The 25,171-nt window shown below is 42.1% G+C and overlaps 1 protein-coding gene across 5 annotated transcripts in view; it reads left to right on the top strand.

Moving 5' to 3' along the window:
- Window positions 1-25,171, top strand: part of Veph1 (ventricular zone expressed PH domain containing 1) — a 237,394-nt gene that overhangs the window by 24,906 nt on the left and 187,317 nt on the right. For all 5 annotated transcript variants that reach the window (XM_052730059.1, XM_052730062.1, XM_052730061.1 and 2 more), the window contains 2 exons: window positions 3,921-4,136; window positions 14,316-14,490. In XM_052730059.1, the coding sequence (XP_052586019.1) occupies window positions 3,921-4,136; window positions 14,316-14,490 (391 nt within the window). The remainder of the gene's footprint in view (window positions 1-3,920; window positions 4,137-14,315; window positions 14,491-25,171) is intronic.

Raw genomic sequence — 25,171 nt, 5'->3', positions numbered from 1 at the left:
TACCATCCACTTATTTCAGGCTTCTTTAATACCTTTTGTACAAAACAGTGTGGTCTTATTCTCCTAATTTGTTCTCTCCTGCATGTATGTCTGTGCAACACCTTCATGCCTGGTGCTCATGGAGGCGAGAGGAGGGCACTGGATTCTCTGGACCTGGAGCTATGAATGGTTGTGGGCTGCCACATGGGTGCTGGGAACCGAGCCTCCTAGAGCACTATTACAGTAACGTGCATGCATCTTTCTCTAAATGTGGAGGCATTAGATATTCTTAGGTAGGGCTAAAGATGACATTCTTTTTTTTTTTTTTATAAAAAAAAAAGTCTTTTCTACTTTTTTCAGGTGAATGTCACATGATTGCTTTATTTGTTCTTGTTGTATGTATGACGGATGTGGTAGGCGTGAGCATATGTGTGAAAGTCAGAGGACAATTTTTTTATAATCCATTCTCTCCTTCCACTTTCCATGAGTCCAGGGATGAACTCAGATCATTAGGTCAGTAAGTGCTTTCCCACTTAGCCACCTCACCGACCCTTAATACAATTTTTTTTTAGTGATTTTATATCCACCAAACTTAATCCACTATCCTATAATTCTGACAATCTGTCTATGTACATTTCGTCATTTGTGGGGGGATGGAGTCAAATTAAGAGCACTGGCTGCCTTGTGGTCGAGAGACAGCCCGAACTGACCTACTCTGGTGATGGGATGGCCAAACACCCTAATTGTTGTGCTAGAAACCTCATCCAACTACTGAGGGATCTGGATGCAGAGATCCATGACTAGGCCCCGGGTGGATCTCTGGGAGTCCAATTAGCGAGAATGAGGAGGGTTTATATGAGCGAGAATTGTTGAGACCAAGGTTGGATAAAGCACAGGGACAAATAGCCAAATGAATGGAAACACATGAACTATGAACCAATGGCTGAGGGGTCCCCACTGGATCAGGCCCTCTGAATGGATGAGACAGTTGATTGGCTTGATCTGTTTGGGAGGCATCCAGGCAGTGGGACCAGATCTTGTGCTCATTGCATGAGTTGGCTGTTTGAAACCTGGGGCCTATGCAGGATTGTTTGGCTCGGCCTGGGAGGAGGGGACTAGACCTACCTGGACTGAGTCTACCAGGTTGACCTCAGTCTGTGGGGAAGGCTTTGCCCTGGAGGAGATGGGAATGGGGGGGGGGGGTTGGGGGGAAGGTGAGGGGGACGGGAGGGGGGAGAACAAGGGAATCCGTGGCTGATATGTAGAACTGAATTGTATTGCAAAATAAATTAATAAAAAAAAAAGAAAAAAAAAGAAAAAAAAAAAAAGAGTACTGGCTGCCTTTTCTGAAGACCCAGGTTCAGTTCCCAGCACCCATGGGGTAGCCCACAACCATGCATGACTCTAGTTCCAGAGAACCAATGCAGTGCCCTCCTCTCGCCTCCATGAGCACCAGGCATAGAAGTGCTGTGTAGACATACATGCAGGCAAAACATTCACACACATAAAATTAAAATTAAAAGTTACATTTGAAATGCAGTGAAAGGATTCACACACAAAGAAGGTGAATGGTTTCTGAGTTGCTGAGATGCCATTGTAAAACACAAGGCACTGGGAACACGTCTCCACTGGGGAGGGGAACTGGGGTTGAGGAACAGGGTAACAGGGCTTATGGGGCTCTGCCCTGCACTGTCAGCTCGTTTTCTACATCTTTTGTACCGTGTCTATGCCTTGGCTTTTAAATGAATGGAAATCAATTTAATTAATGGCTCAGTGGTTAAGAGCACTCATTGTTCTTCCAGAGGACTGAGGTTTGGATTCCAGCCCCAATGTGGCAGATCATAACCATCTATAACTCCAGTCCTAGGGGATCTGATACCTTCTCTGTGCTCTTCAGGCACTTATGTGTTGCATGGATGTACACGCATGTGGAATGCCCATACATATAAAATAGAAATAAAACTTTTAAAAGATTTAAATCTAAAAGTTTAAACAGTGTAAGTTTCTAATTTTAGAAGGAAAATTGTAGGTGGATTTTTCTGTTCCACCAGCCAGCTCCCAAATCATGACACAGAGACATTATAAATTATAAAAGCTTGGCCAACAGCTTAGGCTGTTTCTAACTAGTTCTTATAACTTAAATTAACCCATTTTTATTAGTTTACTTCCTGCCATGTGGCTTTCTCTGCTTCTGGCTGGCAACCCCACATTCTTCTTCCCATGTTCTCTTTGCCACAAAAATCCTATCTAGTTATTGGCTGTTCAGCTTTTTATTAAACCAACCAGAGTGATACAACTTCACTGTTTGCAAAAAGATTATTCCACAACATTTCCCCCTTTTGTCTAAATAAAAAGGAAAGGTTTTAACTCTAACACAGTAAAACTATATACAATAAGAACAATTATTAGATAAGAGTTACATTTACAATGTCCAGTCCATTTGTATTTGGCAAATTTGGAGAAAGTACTGTATTATTTATCCTATCATAGTCCAAAGTTATATACCTAAACCACTTTTTGTCAAAATTTGTATTACCATTCTAAAAATTGGCTGTCCAGTTTTTTATTAAACTAACCAGAGTGACACATCTTCACAGTGTACAAAAGATATTATTCCACAACAGGAAAAAAAATACAAAACTCAAAAGCTTGATTGATTTAACTGTCTAAAACTCTTACTCTGTTAATAAACAGCAATTTTGAAAAGGAATGATAAAGCATGAGCAGATTTATAGTTCAAATATTGCCTTAATATCCTTAGTAGGAGAAAATAGTCTTCCAAAAGAGGGAAAAAAAGAAAATGAAGTCAGCTTAGGAAAAATGACTTAACACTCATTGCCCAGTTCCCAATGGAGGAAACACAAACGGCCAATAAACATATGAAGAGGCATTCTCACTTTGATTTAAGGACGTGCCTACGCCAACCAGTAATGAGATACTGTTTTCCACTGATCAAATTAGCAAAAATTAAAGATGCTTTGGTTCCTGCAAAAGCACGATGAAGAGATTATATATTCACCCAGACAATGGGAGTTTATATTAGTGAGATCTTTCTGGAAGGTAGTTTAGTGGTATGTAGTAGGAGCCTCAAAATTATTCCTGTCCTTTGCCTCAGAAAATTACTCTTGTGGAGAAAGAAATCTGGGCTACAGGTAATCACAGTGTAGATACAGGTTCAAGATGTTTATTGCCCCCATTATAACACTAGTAAAAAATAATGTTAGGAGTGAGAACTCCCAGCCAGCCAACTGAACGGGATGGTTTGGGCATCTGAACGCTTGTCTACTTATAGTCTCCTGTTCTGTGAGACTCCCAGTGTGGTGTTCAGTCAGACCCACTTTCCAACTCAAAGCAATAAGCATTTTTGTTGCATATGTTTGTTTTTTCACATTTAAAGATTTTAAGGGATCATATTTTTTTTCTTAGTAAAGATGATGACGTATTTGGAAGGTAATTAAGACAGGGAGATGGAAGGAAATTTGGGTGGGGAAAGCTAACCTGGGTTTGCTACTTATTTGAGTTGAAAAGGAAGCAATGAAACACTGTGTTCTACTGGATTCTGAAAAAGAACTAATAAGGAAAAATTATAAAGCAATGTAAATTTTTTCCATACACGTGACTAAAACATCACTGTAAAAAAAGTAACTTCTAATCTTGTCTGGACTTGAAACTGAAATGGCCTGAAGAGTCACCTGCTTGCACACTAATGATCCCGCTCCTCTGGCCAGCTGTCACCTTCCCTTTTGTTAGTGACAGCAGGTGCTTGGGTGTATGTTCTGCCTCTTCCACAAGAGGAAGGCCGACTGTAAAGGGCTTTACAGCCTCGCTCCTCAGCACACGGTGACCCGACACACAGCATTTTCAAAATGGCTCATTACTGCTTCTTTTTAAGGACAGCTTCCTAGACTGCTTATTAACTCGAAGGTTTTCTTTCTAAATAGGATTACCAAACTAATAATAATGACCAGGCAGTGGTTGAAATCTGTATCACAAGGATCACAACAGCCATCAGAGAGACGGAATCTATTGAAAAGCATGCCAGGGCCCTGGTGGGACTGTGGGATTCCTGCTTGGAACACAACCTGAGACCTGCAGGGAAAGACGAAGATACTCCACATGCGAAAATCGCGTCTGACATCATGAGCTGCATCTTGCAGGTATGTCGCTGTGTGACAGCAGGCGATTTGATACTGCGTTGGCAGCTTAGGTGAACACGATGCCTCTGAACTGAGAGGCAATTGTGTGTGCCTCTTAGATACTGTAAAAAGACACCATAAACCACTGATAGATTAAACCAGCAGGTTGCTAAGTAATAAACTGAGGAAATCCTACTGAGTCCCTGCTGTGTGTAAGCTATACGATAAAGAATTCACAGTAATACCTGAGCAGGCATGAAGGCGTGCTTGGGGAGGGCAAAGGAGGGTGTCGGGCGCCCTTCTCTATCACTTCCCACTTTCTCTTGAGGCAGGGTCTCTCCTGAACCTGAAGATCAGCATTGCAGGCACATTCAGCCGTGCTCAGCTTTATAAGAGGATGCTAGAGGCTTGACCCTGGGCCCTCGTGCTTGTACAGTAAACGCTTCTGTCTACTGAGCCATCTCCCCAGCCTGACTAACTCATTTTAAGTCTATTTCCCTATGTATTGTGAATACCCATCTGTTCTACACATAAGAAATTCGCAAACCCATGTCTTTAAGTCTCTGCTTTGCCATTTCTTTACATCTCCTCTTTGCCTTTTGTAAATCAAAGGTAACAATGCCCACCATTTGGAACTGTGAGACATCAAGGTGACATGGCATGTGAAGTGCTTTACCTGTGACAATTGCAGTTCAGTCAATGATCAGTAAACATGGTGATCTGTAGCTAGCAAACAAATCCACAGCCTTGCAGGCCACTAGAAAGAAGTTTCTAGCTAACTCCATCTAGGACACAAAAAGGTTAAAATCTTACACTACTGACTGCTGGTGGTGGATGAACATGAAGAAGGACCTTCATTACAAAGCTTTCTATATGTGGTGTCGACACAATGTGGAGCACCTAATTCAAACCACAACTTACCCAAGGCTAGGAGCTTCCTCTGACCAAGTTACTGTATGGATTCAGTCATTGCCCATCTCCTAGAGAAAGCCCGAAATGAAAGATACACAAGACATTCTGCTTTCTAAGAAGGCAGTGAGGATGAAAATGTGGCACAGGGGTATTATAACTATCAGCATAGTTGATTACTAAAATGAAGCTCTAGAGAACTGACAGAAGTCTCAGAGCCAATACCTGTGATGGTATTGTGTTCCCCAAAATATTGTGCACCCTAATAAATTTATCTGGGGTCAGAGAACGGAATAGCCACAATATTAAACATAGAGGTTAGGCAGTGGTAGCACACGCCTTTAATCCTAGCGTTCCAGAGGCCGAGATCCGTCTGGATCTCTGTGAGTTCAAAGCCACACTGGAAACAGCTAGGCGTGGTAACAAGAGCCTTTAATCCCAGGAAGCGATGGCAGAAAGCAGAAAGGCATATAAGGCTTGAAAACTGTGAACTAGAGGCTGGTTAAGCTTTTAGGCTGTGAGTAGCAGTTCAGCTGAGATCCATTTGGATGAGGACTCAGTCTGAGGAAACAGGTTCAGCTGAGGAATTGGTGAGGTGAGGTGGCTGTGGCTTGTTCTGCTTCTCTGATCTTCTTTGTTTTTATTAATAAGACCATTTAAGATTCATGCTACAAATATCTGATTTTAGCCTCATCATATGAGTCACGTTTCCTCAACTACCTTGCTTAGGAGACCCGATGTCATATGTTAATCAGCTTTGCGTTATCTACTGTCTCCCCGCGGTTACCACTGTAGGAGAGCCTATGAAGAGGGAAGTAATCCAAGATGGCTGACAAGGGATCCAAAAGGGACTAGAAGTAATCCATAAACCAGGAAGCGTATGTTTTTCTGTGTTGTAAAAGGACCTAATGTCTAGCCTCCTTGATTGCACACACGCTGCTTGTGTAGGCTTCCCCAGCCAACACTGTGTGAAAGCTTTGAGTAAAAGGACCTCGGATGGCTCGGCATTTTTCTTCAGAATTCTCATGGGAGGAAACTGGTTGTATAAAGTTAGAAGAACAAGCAATCCCCCCTCTATTATTTACCTGTAGGGTGATCTTGGACAAATTCACACTTTTGTGTCTTTATTGCTTCGTCTATAAAGTACAGATTAGAGGAGTAATTGCCTTGTGGTTTTGTTGTGATGAAAAAAAATGACCAGATAGTAAATAAAATAAAATAAAAAAGCATTCGGGATATAGGCAATACCATGTGATCATTAACTCCAGCTGATACTATCATCTGCAAGGCATCACTCTCTTTTTATTGTTATTTTGCCTGTGTGTGTTTGGTGTGCATGTGAAGGCTAGTGGTTGACTTTGGGTATCTTCCTTCGTTGTGGTTGACATTGGGTATCTTCCTTTGTTGTGGTTGACTTTGGGTATCTTCCTTCATTGTGGTTGACTTTGGGTATCTTCCTTCATTGTAATTGACTTTGGCTATCTTCCTTCACTGTGTTTGACCTTGGGTATCTTCCTTCGTTGTGGTTGACTTTGGGTATCTTCCTTCACTGTGGTTGACATTGGTATCTTCCTTCACTGTGGTTGACATTGGTATCTTCCTTCACTGTGGTTGACACTGGGTATCTTCCTTCATTGCACTTCACTTTATTGAGTCAGGATCTCTTGATGAAAACAGAGCTAACCACCTTGCCCCTGTCTACACCTCTAAGTGCTAGGAGGTAGCTAGGTAATAGGCAAGCCACCATACCTACCCAGCTTTCCTGTGGGTTTGGGGGGGGCCCTAACTAGGATCCTCATATTTATGTGACAAGTGCTTTATCTACTAGGCCATCACCCAACCCAGCATTTGACTCTTTACAACGAGCTGTAATTCAGTAATTACAACCATTGATGATTGTTTGCCTGTCTCTACTCTCCCCAAATTATGTTTGCTTTTTTTCATGGAGGTAGTCCCAGCACCTAAAATAGCACTTGGCAAACAGTAGGTACTCAGTAGCATTTACTGAATGAAGTAATGTATGGGCTCAGGAACAGTAACGATCCTGTGGTTTCCTTAGCAACTAGACTTCTCTCCAGTGGGCTTCTGGATGTGGTCCTTGAACAGGAGGATGCAATGTGAAGCATAGGGAGAAATCAACAGACAGACCTGCTCCCTTCTCACCTTTCAAGAACCCACTGGGAAAACCAGATGACTGTGTCAATTAGATTTCTAGATAGCTATACTGGTAAGAATCAAGCATTCTGTCTGTCTGTTTGATGAAGCTGGATGACTATCCAAGGAGTCCCATTTTAATAAGTGAAGCTGAACATCTCATGAGATTGTTGCTTTTCTATGGCTCCAGTTGAATTCAATCCCTGGGGACAGAAGGGCCTCTCTGTTGCTGTCACCCGAGATCTGTATCTCTTCTCCTTTGCTTTATTCTTCCCAGTTTTAAAACACTCAGAAAGGTTCCCAGAGTGCATTTTCAAAAGGAAAATCTCTACCAAGAGCTCAAATGGTGCTAATCAAGTTGAGAAATGGAATCCTTGGCATCGTGGAACAAGGCCCTCTTGTTTCAAGTCTCCAGTGAGGTGTAGCAGTCCTCAGGAGTAGGTTAATTTCCATACTGCAGTGCCCTCCATTTGTTCCCTGAGCTCTGAACTTGGAAGATAATATTCACACCAGCTCACTCACATCTGTGCTGAGGGCCAAACTCCGTCATAGGCTGTGGCATTATCAGCTGCTGTTAAAGTGGTTTATTTGTTGTAGAATGGTGACCACAGGACTTTTCTCTGCCTGTATCCCATTAGCAGCCCTGTGATCCAAATAATTCTAAAGATAAAAATGACTTGCTGGGTCCAGATATACTGCATTAGAATGCCTTTGAAATGAAGCTCAGCCGCTGGGGCAAAGTTGTTTGTTATCTGTTAGGTGCCTGGGATTCTTTTTTGTCCATGTCATTTTGGCCTCCAGCCCCTTACTCACATCCTGTTGTCCTCAGCAGGGCTTGTGGCTTTTGATATGGTAGGGGCTGTCTAGACACTGTTTTGAGATGGAGTGCCTTTGGTGGTGACCGCTCAGAATTTAGACGAACTCTTTGCTCTTTGCTTAATGTTTTACTTTTTGTTTCATTTGAGAGATTTCCAAATGATACATGTGGGGAGAAGACAGAAAAATCAAGTGTGTCGGAGTTCATTTTGCTTTTGATTTTTAGTGATGACATTATACACTTGAGGGGAGGATTTTGTGTTGGATCCACACGTCAGAGGTATCCAGAACCATTCTAAAAAGAATACAGTCTGATTGGTTCAGAAGGCCTATTCTTTCAGTGCTGTTGCCAAGGGCTAGCTCACTCTGGAGATGAAAACAGAAAAGAATGATTTCCGTTCATCTGATCCCTCCTTGTGCTTGTCTTGTGCTCACAGTTAGCAAGGGTCCTTCCTGCTGCCACCCCCTTTGGTTTTTTTTACATTACACATAAATATGCTTGAGACCGCAGTACACACCTTTAACCCCAGCACTAGGGAAGCGGAAGCAGGCAGATCTATGTGAGTTTGAGATCAGCCTGGTCTATGTAGTGAGTTCAAGGCCAGCCAGAGTTACATAGTGAGACTCCGTCTAAAAATAAATAAATAACAAAAAAATTAAAAGTGTCTGAAGATCTATTCCTCTAATAGAAGACATGTACCTTTCTACTTTCAAGTTATTCTTGGCAAAAGACTCTGTGTGACAAAAGTCCCTTTGACATGAAGTTCTTTTTTGGAAGTTTCCAATGTTGGGGCTTTGACCAGTTGTTGTAGAGACAAGTTTAACTGTCAGAAGCCTCCATGTAATGGAGAGATTGGATGACTATGAACACAGCCCAGGACCAGACTTGAGGCTAGGGTAGCATCCGGTGCTATGACAGAAGTAACGTGAATGTGAATCCAAAGAAGCAACAATATAGCATCATTGAGAAAAGTAAAAACCTTGCTGAACACCACAGCCTGAAGAGTGTATTAGCAAAAGGAAGACAGATCACTATTTTGACATGCATACTCAAGTGTTAATCAGAGCAGGTATTAGAGACTGAATTTGATGGATGAAATGTTCTGGTCATCACAGATGATTGTAGAATAAGTGTGCTATTTTAACCAGGTTCTACTGTGGTCTTGATGGAATACATTTCAGTATCTCTTTGAGCTCACCTGATCTTGGGAAACTCTGGTTTCTGGCCTGGCCTCTTGGTACCTTGATAATGTGAGAGGGACGTTTTGATCTTACCAAAAAAAAAAGTCTCCTGCTGTAGATGAGTCCTTTGGCTTCACTATTATGTGTCAGCCTTCTAGAAATCCCTTGGTGTGAGTTGGCCTCAGTAGATCCAAGCAGTTCTATGTGGATGAGTGCTGGGCCTGGGAGGAAGGAGGAGCCTGTCTCCCAGGGAGGCTTCATGACCTACTACATCAGCAATGGCCAGTCCAGTCAGGCCCATATATACTTGCTAGAAGATGGGGAAGGCAGAGCAAGATAATCAGATAAGCCATCAGAGAATTCTCAAGGCAGGCCATGGTCTTGACTCTGTATCTGGAAAACTGATAGAACACAGGAATGAGTTAAAACATATTAGCCATTTTGTTTGTGTGTTTGTTTGTTTGCTTGTTCCTAGTGACTAGGAAAGTAGGAATACTTAAGCAAAATATATTTAATTGGCTTGTTTTGAAAAATTTAGGAATGGAGATGGGCTAGGCACATGGAACTCAAATGTTAACAGGACCTGATTTCTCCCAGCTTGCCTCTCTGACCCTGTATTTCCTTAAGTTTCATTCAAGTTCTCTCCTGCCTACTGAGGTCACGTGATAATGACACCCATAAACTATCAGTACCTTGAATCCAGCAGGAAAATCACAATCACAGAGTCCTCTGAAGACTACTTAATTAAATTTGGTCACAGCTTATTCTGGAGCCATAATTTGAACCAGGGAAATGTGGCTCTCTGCTAGGCTGAGTCACTTAATCACTGTTGAGACCGAGGGTAGAAATGCCATCAGTAGAACTGGAAAGCTCCTCAAAGAGGAGTTAATGTGAAATCTCCAAAAGAAGGAAAGCAAGACACTGGGCAGGGTTTAATGAGGCTGGGGTCTGGAGGTGGAAAGGAAATCATCGCAATACCATTTTCTGTCACTTTAGGAAGTACTATGGGCTCAGAGTGTTCCAAAGCTATTGCTCCCAACTCACTGAGTGTCTCAGCTACCCCATACCATTTCCTTTACTTGACTCACATACTCAGTGTGAACAGCTGCCCCATCTGGCACTGGCACTGGCACTGTGTACTGTGAACTGTCTTGGACCCACCACTGCATGTCATGGTCATTCACAGGTGGTGTCTGGATACGCACAGAATGTTCGGACCTCTGCGTACACCAGGTTTTAATCCACTCAGAAAACTAACTGAAAACTGAATGTGAGAGCTTTGCCTCTTTCAGAAAAGAGTTCATCTCTTGATGATGCCTTGTAATTTAGCCCCAGACCAAAATGAATTGTAATGGAAGTGAGCAAATTTTCATGTGTTCAGTCAACTTCTATATTCTTACTGGTGAGGCATCTGTTCAAACCTTTTATCTCTTTTCTCGTTTGGCTGCATGCCTTCTTCTTACTGATTCCAAGTTTGTTTATATGTATATATTCTAGTAATGGTTAGCCATTTGTTGAATAAATGGATCACAAATACGTGTCCTTTGGATTATCTTTTCATTCTTTTAGAATATCGCTGAGTTAGAAGTCCTTATCCGCTTTACATTCCCCTTTTTTTATTGTAATGTTTTAGTTAGATTTGAGGAACTTCTCACTGACCCAAAGCCACTGGGGACACTGAATAAGTTCTTTTTCCACCTTTTCTTTATTTTTTACTATTAGATAGGCATTTTACTTTTGTTTTGGTTGGCATAATGGTAATGGTCAAGACACTGTTTTCTCCCATTAAGTGTCCTTTTTGACTTAACCACCCTATATCTAAGATACTGTGATGATGCTCAGAGATGCTGTTTATCAGTGGCAATCTTGGCCTCATGTTCCTTCTTTGGTCTTTATTATAGGTTTGTTATATTCCACACCATCTAAGGATATAACATTCCCTTTAAGTTGCTAAGAATGCTTCAAGAATGAAAGTGGCCCAGGCTTAGCACTTTTCTGGTCAGAATGAAGCTCAGCTGCCATAACAAAGGCCCCCAAAGAAAGTCAGTTAAACTGCACAGGGCGTTTTTATCTCTCATGGACAATTCAGAAGTGTCAGGCCAGGGCTGATATGGAGGCTCCTCTTTTCTCTGTACTACACACAGTTTCTAACTCATGGTCCTAGACAACTGCTTCAGTCCTTGTTACCGGGTCCTTGTTCCAACTAGATTTAAAGGGAAAAATGAATTAAAAAGCCAAGTCACATCATGCTAATAGTAGCCTAAAGGTTGCACATTAAGCCTTCCTTGTCTCATTGTCTAAAGCTTTGCATGTGGCCACATCTGATTGCGAAGAAAGTGGAAAATGCTGTCTGCAATCATGTGGCTATCCCCAGCAGAAACCCAGAAACCGATTACTAAAGAAAAAGGAAATACCCATTTACTGTTGGAGAGGTAGAAGTTTCTGCATCACACTTGCCCACCGCTCCAGGCTTCCCTTCAACGACCATAATCTGATCATTGTAGTAACCTAGACATTGTAGTAACCTAGACAGTTACTCAGTATATGCCCTATTTGGAGTGTCATTATTACATGACCTTCTCTCCAAGGTCATTGGTCCTTAAGCAGCCTGGAGAGTCTTCTTGTGCCAGTCAGTTGATATTGTGTCTACCCTGAGACCGACTTATCAGAGACTGCTCACTGGGAAAATGTAATGACAGTCACTGTTACAAATGATCTTGAGAGTTGGGTAACATCTCAGCCAGCAAGAGGGTGACAAAGACCCGAGGGGCCTCCAGAGTCTGTTTTCTGTCACATGCCCTTCCCAACACACTGTGTTTGCAGTGACAGCCATCACTGCGTAGCCACATTATCTTCTTTCTTCCTCCCTACTCCCTGCCTGTGTATGTGTACTAGATGCATGTGCGCATGTTTCTGTGTGTCTGCTTGTCTGTGTGTCTGTGTGTGTGTCTGCATGTGGAGGCCAGAGGTTGATGCTGGGTGTCTTCCTCTGTTCCTCTGTTGATGTGCTCCCCCCCTTTTTTTTGAGACGGGGACTCCCACTGACCACGAAACTCACCAACTTGACAAGACTAGCAGGTAGCAAGCCCTGGGAATCCTCCTGTGTCTGCCTTCCCAGTGCTGGGATTACAGGCACCTGCCATCAAGTTCAGCTTTTTACGTGGGTGATAGGCAATGGCCATATCTCAGCCTAATTACATTTATTCATTTGTTATTCAGTCCACCATGTTTACTGAGGACCTACCATAAGCATGGAATTGTTGGAAGTAGTAGAAAGCACCACCCATGGATGGAATAACTAGTAGCTTTCACACAGAGAAAAGCAACCCCTTTTATTTATAATATACCGATAAAGGACTATGAAGTCAGCTCCCAAACACATTACATGTAAACAGTTCTGCCCATAGTCAATCTATGCGGTAGGGATGGTGGTTGTGAATATATTACAATTTATCTACAATTATCTCCTAATTAGCTAAGTGCCGATGGCAGCATTTAGGAGACCCTTAAGGTGAGTCACAGAATAAATAAGAAGAGAATTATTTAAGAATCTAGAATGCCTTCAGGTTTTAGCCTTATATTTATTTTTTCTTTTGAATATCATTAACTAAAATGTTAGCATTTTTAATTGACACGCAGAGTGTACTGTGTTTCAATCATTACTTGTAATGTGCAATGATGTCAAGGCCTCTAGTATTTCTTGCCCCTTGAACTTGTGTCATTTGTCCTGACAAGCTGTAAATATTAGCGCTTGTCCTATACATTTGTTTTTGGCGCCCATTATCTGATCTCCTTCAATCCTCTTCCAGCCAGAGGGTGTCAAGAAAGACTTCTAGAGGAATGGACACCTTAGCTGGGACTAAAGTGATGAGTTCATCTATCTATGCGAACTCACCTTTTTAACTACACTGTGAGAACGTGTAATATTTCTGTTTCCACATCTAGCTAACTACACCTTACAGTGCTCTCCACTTCCATTCATGTTGTTGAAAATGATACGATTTCATTCTTTCTTATGAGCAAATAGTATTCCTGTATGTACGTATCACATTTTCTGCATCTGTCCATCCTTGATTGATTCTAAAAGACCAACTGTTGTAGGTTGTTGTTTGGCTCTTTCTGGGGAACCCCGACACCCAGCTCTCAAATAAATCACACACGGAGGCTTATTACTTATGAATGCCCAGCCTTAGCTTGGCTTAGTTTCTAGCCAGCTTTCCTTAAATTAACCCGTCTATCTTTTGCCTCTGGGTTTTTCCCATTCTCTAACTTCTGTAAATCTTACTCTTACTCCATGGCTTGCTGTATAGCTGGGTAGCTGGCCCCTGGAGTGCCCCTCCTTCTCTGGCTCCTAGATCTTAGATCCCTTTCCTCCCAGATTTCTCCCTCTATATATTCTCTCTGCCTGCCAGCCCTGCCTATCCTTTCTCCCATCTTGCTGTTGACCGTTCAGTTCTTTATTAGACCACCAGGTGTTTTAGACAGACACAGTAACACAGCCTCACAGAGTTACACAAATGCAACATAAACAAAAGTAACACACCTTAAAATAATATTCTACTCCAACAAACATCAAGCTTATCAACATTCCTTCGGTTGTTTTTCTCAAATATAAATCGGATGCTCTGTCCCTCCCCTTGACCCCTGTTCGCCCTCGGGTTAGTTCCAAACTCTTCAGCCTCCTTGTATATTCCCAGGTCCATTGGCCTTCCCAGTTCCTGCTGATTTTCCTACGTAGAACACTACAGCCACACTGAGTTACCCACAGCTCCCTAGGAGACCACGTTCTCCCTCACCTCTGCACCTCCACAGTGGCTTTTCCTTCTTCAGTCTTTACCTCACCATCACCCAGCTACCCTAACCCATCCCTTGAGTCCCAGCTAAGGCACCCATTCTTCTAGAAGTCTTTCTTGACACCTCCAGGCTGAATGGGTGCTCCTTAGCAACCTGCACCTCACAGGTCGTACCTCCCGCGAATGCTATCAACTGCCCCTAATCTTCCTATGAGACCAAGGGGGCCCCCGCAGGCTGTGTCAACAGGGCAGGGCCTGTGTTTTCACAGCTGCAGTCGAGGAGCCCAGCAAATAGTTTTGAGATGAATGAATAACGAATGTTTGTTGCCTTCTCATATTTCCTCAGAATTACAACCGGACCCCTGTGATGGTACTAGCCGTCCCCATCGCAGTGAAATTCCTCCACAGAGGTAACAAGGAGCTGTGTAGGAACATGTCCAACTACCTATCCCTGGCTGCCATCACCAAGGCCGATCTCCTGGCTGATCACATCGAAGGGATAATAAAGAGCATACTCCAAGGTACAGTGCAAGAACTGAGCTGGGATGTGTTTAAAAGAAACGCAGTGAATTGCTCATGGCCCCTGTAAGTGAGGCCTAGTACACAACAGGGTGAGTTAGGTTTGTTTTTTTTTTTTTTGGCCTCTGCTGATGGTTGACTTGCGATCATGCCATAATGTCTCCTGGGCCAGCTCAGTATGTTTCTTTACCTGGAAAATGAAGTACTTAGAGTCAATAAGAAAGTATGAGCTTCCTGACAGTCCTATGATTCTCAGTCCAGAAAGCAAAGTAGCCCATGGTTCCTGTCAAAGTGTCCAACTCCTGGCTGTGGAGAGCTCATTCTGTGACAGGTCTCTCAGTGGTTGATGAAAAAGGACTCTTTCCTTTCATTTCTGAAATTAAGAAGTATCCTTGATTGCATAAAATACACAGAACCAGGCTTGGTGGCACATGCCTTTAATCTCAGAACCTGAGAGGCAGAGGCAGGGGCATCTCTGTGAGTTCAAGGACCACCTCCTCTACTTAGTGAGTCCCAGGACAGCTAGAGCTACATAGTGAAATCTTGTCTAAAAAAAAAAAAAATCAAAACAAAAGATAAAATACACAGGAAGGCATATGATGACTTCTCTAACTCAAATATGACTTGAAACTAATTTACAAGTGCATTAAATACTACCAAAATAAATATAAGGACATCTTTGTTATTACATCATTTAAATCAAAGAGTTCAAACTAATTTTTGGGGGGGGGGTCTTATCTATCTGAAACCTTGTTTTCTTTCTTTCTTTTTTTATTTTTAAGGTATTTCTGGTCAGAGGACAATATATCAAATGACTTGGTATGCATCCAGATATTCCCAGTCCTCACTGATAAAAATGCATGAGGTCCACAGGCATTGCTGCCCATAGATTTATTCAGACCCCACAGGCTCAACTTCTTGCAAAGTGCTCCTGCGCTCCTAGTCCGAGGGTTTCTTGGAGTCTCCAAGAACATCCTGAATGTGCTCTGTGCCCAGTGTACCCAGGCCAGCCCACAATCTATGTCCTTTTGACCAGGCTTCTTAGCTTAGTACACTGTGATAGCATTCTCCTCATGACTGTTCCCAACAGGGGCCATATGGAGGCTCCATGCTCTCCTGCCAGAATGCTGGCCTCTGCCCTCATGTGATTCCTCACCTGAAGCTTCAGGAGCCATGAGTCCTTGGACCTGGAGTTCCACGTGGCAGCCTCTGGCGACAGAACAGCAATCATTCTCCCTGGTGTTACACCTTGGTAGACAGTTGCTCATTTTGGGTACCGGGCTGCTTTTACAGTGTTTGCAATAAGATAGGGAGTACACTCTTTCCAGATGTGTGGCTCAGTGGTAGACCTCTCACCCAGATGAGCAAGGCAAGAGGTTCAATCCCCATTGCTTAGGGGGTCGGGGTGGGAATCAAAGTACTCCCTTTCCTTTCCTGAAACCTGAAATTACACCTATGTATAGCCCCCATCCCACCCTATCTTCTCACACACCCCACTTCACCCCACCCCTTCTAGCATTCTTGGAATGCCTACTGTCTGCCAAGGAGGAAGGTTTTGTCCTCACCTCAAGCTCAAGTAAGGAGGCTCCGCCGTGTCACCACAGACTCCTGGCCAGGCTAGCCCACTGTCTGCCAGATGCCCAGATATGTCTGACTACCAGGGACGGTGAAGTGTGTCACTCAGCCTGTGCTTCTCTGTAAAGATTTGCCATTAGTGGTATTAGTCAGAGGTTTTGTTCCTAATTTTCTTTGGCTTCAGGATCAAATTGCTAATTTTACTTTACATGTAATTGAATTTGATGCAAGTCCAGAAAAGCAATTATGCTTTTATTTTTACCACCTTGAAAATATTTTTTGAAAAAAATTCATAAAAACTACAAACACACCAGGCATTTTAAAACTATGGGAAGTAGACTAGTGAGCAATAGATTTATATAAAAATGAATTCTCTCTTTCAGGCTGCCAGGAGCTTAGCTCATACTTTTGAGGCTTTTTGAATGTTATTTCAATGACAAAGAGATCTTTGAAACACAAAATCAACTATAAGTGCACTGCAAGCATTTGAAATAAACAAATAATTTGGTTTATGTGATCTGGCACTCTGAAAATTGCCGGAGAATCAATAGTAACTTGACCTGTGAATGGCTGGGGCTGCGTATTCCAGGGTTTTGACTTTGAGGGCTGACAAGACTATAAAGTTCCATCCACAACTCATGTGAGTTGCAGAGCAAAAGGGATTTTGAGTAGTGAGTTCTTTGCTCTGCAAGTCTCCATTTGATGCTCCCTGTGAGCAGCTTTAGTGAGCTCCTTGGGGGTCTTTCTTCATTCCGTGGAGCCACCGTTCGACTCTTGTCTTTGATCGGTGCCTGTCTTCTTTGATCTGAAGTATCCTAATCTGTAGGCTGTTGTCTTTGATCTGTGCCTGTCTTCTTTGATCTACAGTATCCTAATCTTCATTCTCCTGGACAACTACTCTTACAGAAGGGTTAGTGGTCATCTGTTCAATGACGATACTTACATCTGTACAAAGACTTTATAATAATAAAGTCAGGCAATTTTCATGTCAAACGTTGTGTTAATCCATTTGAACAAACTAGATCAGCATTATTGTGAGAACTGCAAAACAGAAATCCTATTATCCCATTTTCCTGGGCAGTAACACTTTAAGTAACAAAAAAAACCCTTGGTATAAATGACTTGATGGAGAGGATAAAGAAAAGGAGGAGGAGAAAGAAGAAGATGAAGAAGAAGAAGGGGGAAATAGAGGAGGAGAAAGGAAAGGGAGAAGAGGGGAGGAGAAACAAAGAGAGGGAGGAAGAAGAGGAGACAGAGGAAGAGGATGAAAAGAGGAGAAGAGAGAAAGGAAAAGGAGGAAGAGAAAGAAGGGGAAGAAAGAGGAAGAGGGAAGGAAAGAAGAGGAGGGTGAAGAAGAGGAGCCACTCTTTGTTAGCACATGAAAGTTCATGGGTGGATCAGACTTCCCATTGACTTAGCGTGGGCCTCAGTGGTGGCCCTGAAAGCTGTGGCTAAGCATCTTCTGCTGTATTGCTTTGCTTTTACGTCCCACAGCATGTCCAGCTCACATCACTGTGAATACCGACTGCACAGAGTCCATATCCAATCTGATTTTCTGTGTTCGATCCAACTCTGGCAACCTGACTGTTTCTGAACTGACACATCATCATTGCAGGTAGATACTGTCTATCAGTTGTCTGCTGAGATCATGGGTGACCTCAGAAAAGGAGCTGGCAACGGACTGCAGTGAACCCACATGAGTGGGGAGTTAGGAAGGAGTGGATCCCAGAAAATGGGGCAGGCTGCTGTGTGGATGAACAGGGGCTGTGTGGAAGCCACAAATGCCCATCATGTCATTTTATACACAAGCAGCTGACTAGAATTAAACTCTGGCCATTTCACCTCAAAGCTACCTCTGCCGTTGAATCCCAGCTCCATTGAATATTGGTTGTGCTTGTATTTTTCTGAGCACTGGTTTCTTCTTGTGTAAGTCGAGATGTCCGGACAATGACATAACACCACAGCTTAGTTTGCTCTTGATGGATATTAGCTAAGATGGTGATGGTAACAATTATGACAGCCTGCCTATATTTGAATATTTTAGTGCCAGGAGACCCACTGTTTCTTGTGTAAACCTACATCTTTCTGGAGTATTTGGTTCTTAAGATGAATTAGATGTTCTTTCCCTGTGGCCTTTCATTTTTGGCTAAAGCCTTCCTCTTGGGTCTCTTTGGTGTGATGAGCTTTCAAACACGGAGCATCACTTCTCATGGCTCCTCATGTCTGTACCATTGTTTTCTTCTCCAGTCATAACAAGCAGGTTCCCTGCTAGTTCACTAACTCAGCCAAAAATGACTTAATTCTGAGTCACTCTGCAGGATGCCCTCTGGTCCCTTCCATGTGGCCTGCCCTCTTGAGTTATCTCTGGTTTTCTTTTTTCTTTTTTTTTTTAATCTACTTTTATTTATTTATTTATTTTTATTTTGCAATACAATGCAGTTCTACATATCAGCCACGGATTCTCTTGTTCTCCCCCCTCCCGCCCCCCTCACCTTCCCCCCAGCCCACCCCCCATTCCCATCTCCTCCAGGGCAAAGCCTTCCCCGCGGACTGAGATCAACCTGTTAGACTCAGTCCAGGTAGGTCCAGTCCCCTCCTCCCAGGCCAAGCCAAGCGATCCTGCATAGGCCCCAGGTTTCAAACAGCGGACTCATGCAATGAGCACAGGACCCGGTCCCACTGCCTGGATGCCTCCCAAACAGATCAAGCCAATCAACTGTCTCACCCATTCAGAGGGCCTGATCCAGTTGGTGACCCCTCAGTCATTGGTTCATAGACTGCTGGCAATGGTTGAGATACAGCCCGAACTGACCTACTCTGGTGATGGGATGGCCAAACACCCTAATTGTCGTGCTAGAAACCTCATCCAACTACTGAGAGATCTGGATGCAGAGATCCATGGCTAGGCCCCGGGTGGATCTCTGGGAGTCCAATTAGCGAGAATGAGGAGGGTTTATATGAGTGAGAATTGTTGAGACCAAGGTTGGATAAAGCACAGGGACAAATAGCCAAACGAATGGAAACACATGAACTATCTCTGGTTTTCTTGTCAGCACTGGGCAGTGTATAGCTCATGGCTGATCATAATCATAATGGTCTAATCTGTCTCCATAAGGACTAAATGGATGTCTCTCTGTTTAGAAACTTAATGCAACCTTAAAATGAGGTTGTTTCTTTTAGTCAGACAGCCACACAGTCACATCTTTATTTCTACTGATCTCCTCCACTACATCTTCAAAGGTTTTCTTTGTTAAACACACACACACACACACACACACACACACACACACACACACACACACACACACACACGTACAGGCTAGTTATTTTAGTATATTCAGCAGTTTCTTCTGTGTTCTTGGTTTTAAGTCAATCTTTTAAGCTTCACATAGTACTTACATTTTAAACTATTTACTGTTTCCCCCCCACCCCATGGGATTCAGCTCAATGCTTTTCCAGGGCAAGGCTTATAAAATATGCTTCTTGCATTTCAATGTGTTTGCATTTCTTCCAAGGTCTTTGTCAACTATAAATTCCTTAATCAGTGCCACTCTTTCTTCAAAACACCAATTCAAAGGTTGACCCTATGAGGTCCAGGGCCTTGGCGTGCCAGTACTGTTTACCTTTAGACTTGGCTCATCATAGTCCACTGATTATAATTTTCAAAATTGTACCATATATTACAAATCAAATTCCTCATATATGTTTATAATTCAACTATGAGAAACTATATGAAATGGGATTGTATATTTACCCCTAAAGGAAAATGTTTGAATAATTCTAAGCCAAGTTTTACAATTTTTCCTTATTACTGGGTAGGTATGTACAGCTTAATTAAATCTAAGTACAAAATTCATTTTGTTCAGGTTGTTTAGATTGCACTTACCTATTTTGTATCCTATGACTTCTTGAAATGAGAAGAAAAATTGTAAAAGGTTCTCTTTTGGAAGAATTAAAAGTACAGAGTGTACCAAGCTTTGCTGTCTCCCTGTGGGAGGCCTTACCTTTTTGGAGAAGGGGATGGGTGGGTTGCAGGGGGGAAGGCTGAGGGGGGGCGGGAGAAGGGATGAGAGGGGGATCTGTGGTGGGTATGTAAAATGAATAAAAAATTTATTAATAAAAAATAAACACACACACAAAAGTACAGAGTGATTGCAAACTTGAATACTGACAAGTCAGTTATACTAGTGTCTTTAAGTCAGCCATCAGAAAAACTCTGTCCCATTTAGCTTTGTTAGAAAATTTTAACAAATAATGCAGTGAATAAATCATTAAAATCTTATCTGAATTTTCCAGAAAATTGAAAAACAAGTATATGTTCCATCTAATTCTGCAAGTCTGATATATCCACAAACCAATACCAGACAAAGGTATTATCAGAAAGGAAAACGCACATTCGTCTTAGTCATGGACATAGATGTAGACATTATGAATAAACAAATTAGGAAAATGACTCTAGCAATGTGTAAGGGAAACTATATAACATTTATTGAGTGCAGACTTGATCTTGGGTACTTACCTGTTGACTCTCATTGTTCCTCCTTGTGTTTTATGAGCGAGGAACTGTTGCCATCCCGTTTTATGAAATGCATAATGACCTGGTTGGATTTATTCCAGGAATACAAAATAGTTTCCTATTTGAATTACCCCATAGTAAAAACTGAGCAGGGAGGGTATCATGCTATCAGCATAAGTGTCTTATAAGATTAAAAGCAAATCAAACTAGAAGACTTTGAGAAGTCCCTTAACTTGATTAGGAGAACATTTATATATTTGATGGTGAATGAGTAGAAGCCTGCCTCGAAGCCCAGGAAAGAGACAAAGATACTTTTATGTCATTTCTATTTACCATGGCAATGGAAAGCGCAGCCTAGACCCCAAAATAAATTATAATGTTCATTATAGTCAGAAGTGAGTGAAAAATATTGTATATAACATGATTTGTACACAACATCTAGGAAATTATATGTATACATTTTGAGAATAAAATTACAAATCACTTTGAAAGTAGTCAAATAAAGCATGGACATGTGGGGCACTATACCATCTTCATGGATGGGAGACAGAGGTGCAGCAAAGACATAAGCTTCAATGAATTTAGTGAAATTTTAATAAAACACCAGTGGAAAGTTTGATGAAAGATGACATCTGATTTTAAAATGAACAAGTCAGATAAAGTGTGTCAGGAAGCTCCAGCAGTTCTTCAGAAGGAGAACATGACTGTGAAGTCACAGTAATTACTGCAGCATATCAGTGCTGCAAAAAGAGAAAAACAGTCCTGCAGTGGAGTAGAGGGGCATCGTGGGAATCGGGGACCTCGTGGGAAGTCTTTGCAGTGGAGAAGGGTAGACTATTTAGTGCATGTTGCTGAAATAATTGTCCGTATCAAAACATACGTAAATTAATTTCAGACAGAATAAAGACCTAAATGTAAAATATGAAACTCTAGTTCTTTCCATTAGTAAAAGTCAGTCTCTCTGTCTCTGTCTCTGTCTCTGTCTCTCTGTCTCTCTCTCTCTCTCTCTCTCTCTCTCTCTCTCTCTCTCTCTAGTGTCTAATCAGTAATGCTCTTATTCTAACAAAAAATATCTACAAAAATGAACCTAGACTAAATTACATTAAAGAAAAAATAATTAATACAAGGCCCTTGGATTAAAATCTAAGGCAAGTATTTCATAGGATGATGAATTTATTTTCTGCCTCAGTTACATCATTTTATATTATGCAACGTCAGAATCTAGTCCCAAATAATTCTCCAGACTTATTCTCTGCCATGTGAAGGCAGACCATGCTGCTTGTCCAGTATCAGAAAGCAGAAGCACATCCGTTGCTCAATGCAGTGTGAGTTACCGTATCTTTCACCCATGCAGCTGGCAATGTATTACAGAAGGCCTACAAGAGTGTCTTCAACTTCATGTGGTTATTTGTGGGTCCCTGGGGGAGCCCTTTCAAATGTTGACTTGTAACTGTGATGCAGTGACTGTCCCTGCTATTAAATCTGCATGTAATGCTGTCCTTTCCTCTCCCTCTCTGAACCAGAGGTAAGGACGGAAATATCCATCCACAGACCTTTTATACAGTCCTCTTGCACAAGCCACAAGATGACCTCAAATGATTTGAAACTTAAGTAGAAAATCTTTGAGAAAATAAAATGTTGTCTCAACAAGAGTCAAGATTCCTTTCTGACTTGTTGGCAACAGCATGGAAAAGACTGTCCAGTTAATTATGATAAATTTACCTCATTTCTTTCTCTATGTGAGACAAAAATCCAAACCACTAAATGGTGAGCTGTCTCAGAAAAACAGAGAGAGAAAGTTGACTCCCCACATGTTATGGCACTGATTTTATGTGCCACACATTGCCAATGAAGCTTGACCAGATAAAATACCTACACTCCACACAGCACTCAGCACACTGATCACTGTGATTCTTCTTCCTGTCACCAGTGTTATTCCCATCATCTCTAATTGAGTATCTGCAATGGACCAGGTTCATATTAAAATACTGGAGGCAGAGCCATATTCATTCACAGAGGTTTATAATCCCTAGAGAGATGCTCAGCCATTAAAAGTTCATGACAGGAGCTGGAGAGATGGCTCAGTGGTTAAGAGTGCTTGCTGAGAGGGGACAAGATCATGATGGGAAAAAACAGAGACAGTTGACCCAAGCTAGTGGGAGCCCACAGACTCTGGACTGACAGCTGGGGAGCCTGCATATGACCGCACTAGGCCCCTTGAATGAGGGTGACAGATATGTGGCTTGATCTGTTTGTGGGTCCCCTGGCAATTGGACCAGGACTCATCCGAGTACATAAACTAGCTTTTTTAGAGCCCATTCTCTATGGTGCCACGCCTTACTCAGTCTTGATGCACGGGGGTGGGGCTTGGGCCTGCCCCAACTTGATATACCAGCCTATGTTGAATACCCAAGGGACACCTTACCCCCTATGAGGAGTGGGTGGGGGTGGGATGGGGGGAAGTGGGTGGGGAGTGGGAGAAGAGGAGGGAGGGAAAACAGTGGATGGTATGTAAAATAAAAAAAACTTTAAATAAACAAGTAAACTTAAAAAAAAAAAAAAAAGAGTGCTTGCTGTAGCTGGGTGGTGGTGGCACACACCTTTAATCCCAACACTTGGGAAGCAGAGGCAGCCAGATCTCTGTGAGTTTGAGGCCAATCTGGTCTACACAGTGAGTTTCAGGACAGCTGAGGCTACACAAAGAAACCCTGTCTTGGAGGGGGGGAGACAGAGACAGAGAGAGAGAGACAGAGAGAGAGAGAGAGAGAGACAGAGAGAGAGAGAGAGAGAGCGCTTGCTGTATAACCGCAATGACCTGATTTTAAATCCCAGCACCCATATAACAAGTCAACCATGGTCTTTACACACCTGTGACCTCAGCAGTGTGTGAAGCAGAGGTAGGAGAGAGAATCTCTGAGGCTTGATGGCTGCCGGCCTAGCAGGATAAATTATTAAATGTAAGCTTCAGGATCACACAGAGACAACCCTTATCAAGGGAGAAAGGCAGAGAATGATAAAAAGAGAATACCCAACGCCTTCCTCTATCTTCTATACATGCACATAAGTGTGTCCACCTGCACACACACATGTATGCATACACACACACACACACACACACACACACACACACACACACACATACACACATATACTACTCACACATACAAAAACCTTGACATAATTGTTGCTAAAGAAAAAGTTCCAAGTTTATTATCTCACACACTGTTCGGGGAAAATTGCTAGCCCCACTTCTCACAAGTAGTAACATTAACCATATATATATATATATATATATATATGTTTGTTGCACACACATTTTCACCCTAGTGGCCGAAGTCATCTTGTACAATTATTCTTGTCTTGGTTTTTAATTCAAGGGAGGGTATTCGGTGTTTCTTTATTATTAATATTTTGTAGATTTCCTTTGTCTGAATAAGATATTACGAATTTTACATTATCACAAGCAGGCTGGTTTTCACTATGGAAAGAGTAAAATTTCATCCTTTAAATTAAAGTCCTGTTACAAATATCCAACCCGAATGCTGACAGGAGCAGGAAAAGATTAAATATAACGTGGTAAAAAGTCGATCCAATCATGGTTTGAGAAACAGAGACACCTCCGGAGAGAAGAAGACTTGTGGGTGGCTGTCCCGGTCGGAGCTGGTGCCCGGTCGGTGCCGGCAGTTTGCACCTTCAGTATTTCACCAGCAGGTGTTGCTGTGAGGTAATGAAGGAAACGTGCCAGCCTGGATGTCTGTGCTGATCTTAAAACACCAACCACAATGCGGGAAAGTCCCGAGGCTCATCTCTTTGTTATAGTTTAGTTCCATTGCTTATTTATGTTTTAGCACATGGGAATACCATGGGGAAATATTTTAGGGCAGATCTTATTTCAAAAGTGATTTGATGAGCCAGAAAACACTTTTAAGTATGATAGCTGCTTAGGGATTTTGTTTTGTTATGTAATTTAAGATGTGTGAAGATTAGTTGAGTGTGTCTGCTAATTAGGAAGCTGGTACTTGGTGGTGCCAGGATTTAAACACTGGGTTTCTGACCTGAAGCCCTTGCAAACTTTCTTCTGCACTTCAGGTTGACCAAGTTGCAAGGATCAATAATCTGATACCTTCATATTCATAGAACCCAAACATAATGTAAATCAGTATGCACAGTTGTTTTAACTAAGGCTTTTACACTTAGGAATGTTGCTTCTTAACTAGCTAAAAGACAATTCTGGAGATACTTGGTCCTGGTATTTTTTCAAATAAAGAGCTTCCTAATATATTAATAGAGAAGAAATGAAATAAAAATCAATCATAAGATCTTATTATTTGTCAGTCTAGTTCTCATTAATGTGAAGTCAATTAAGTGCCAAACTCTAAACCCAAGCTCTGACATCCTATGATATATACTTAAAAATCAAATGTTCTAAATATAATGTAATTAATGCTTAAAGTCCAGTTGTTACCGTCATAGGCAAGGAAAACATGAACTGTGCTTCGTTCATGTACACAAAATGTCGCCCTACTAATCATTCATAAATACACACTAGGGTGACCAACTGTCCCAGTTTGCCCCGGGACATGGCAACTTTG

Source organism: Peromyscus californicus, unplaced genomic scaffold (genome assembly GCF_007827085.1).
Source record: "Peromyscus californicus insignis strain IS unplaced genomic scaffold, ASM782708v3 Scaffold_9__1_contigs__length_137607984, whole genome shotgun sequence".
NCBI lineage: Eukaryota > Metazoa > Chordata > Mammalia > Rodentia > Cricetidae > Peromyscus > Peromyscus californicus.
This window is presented reverse-complemented; position numbering and strand designations above follow the sequence as displayed.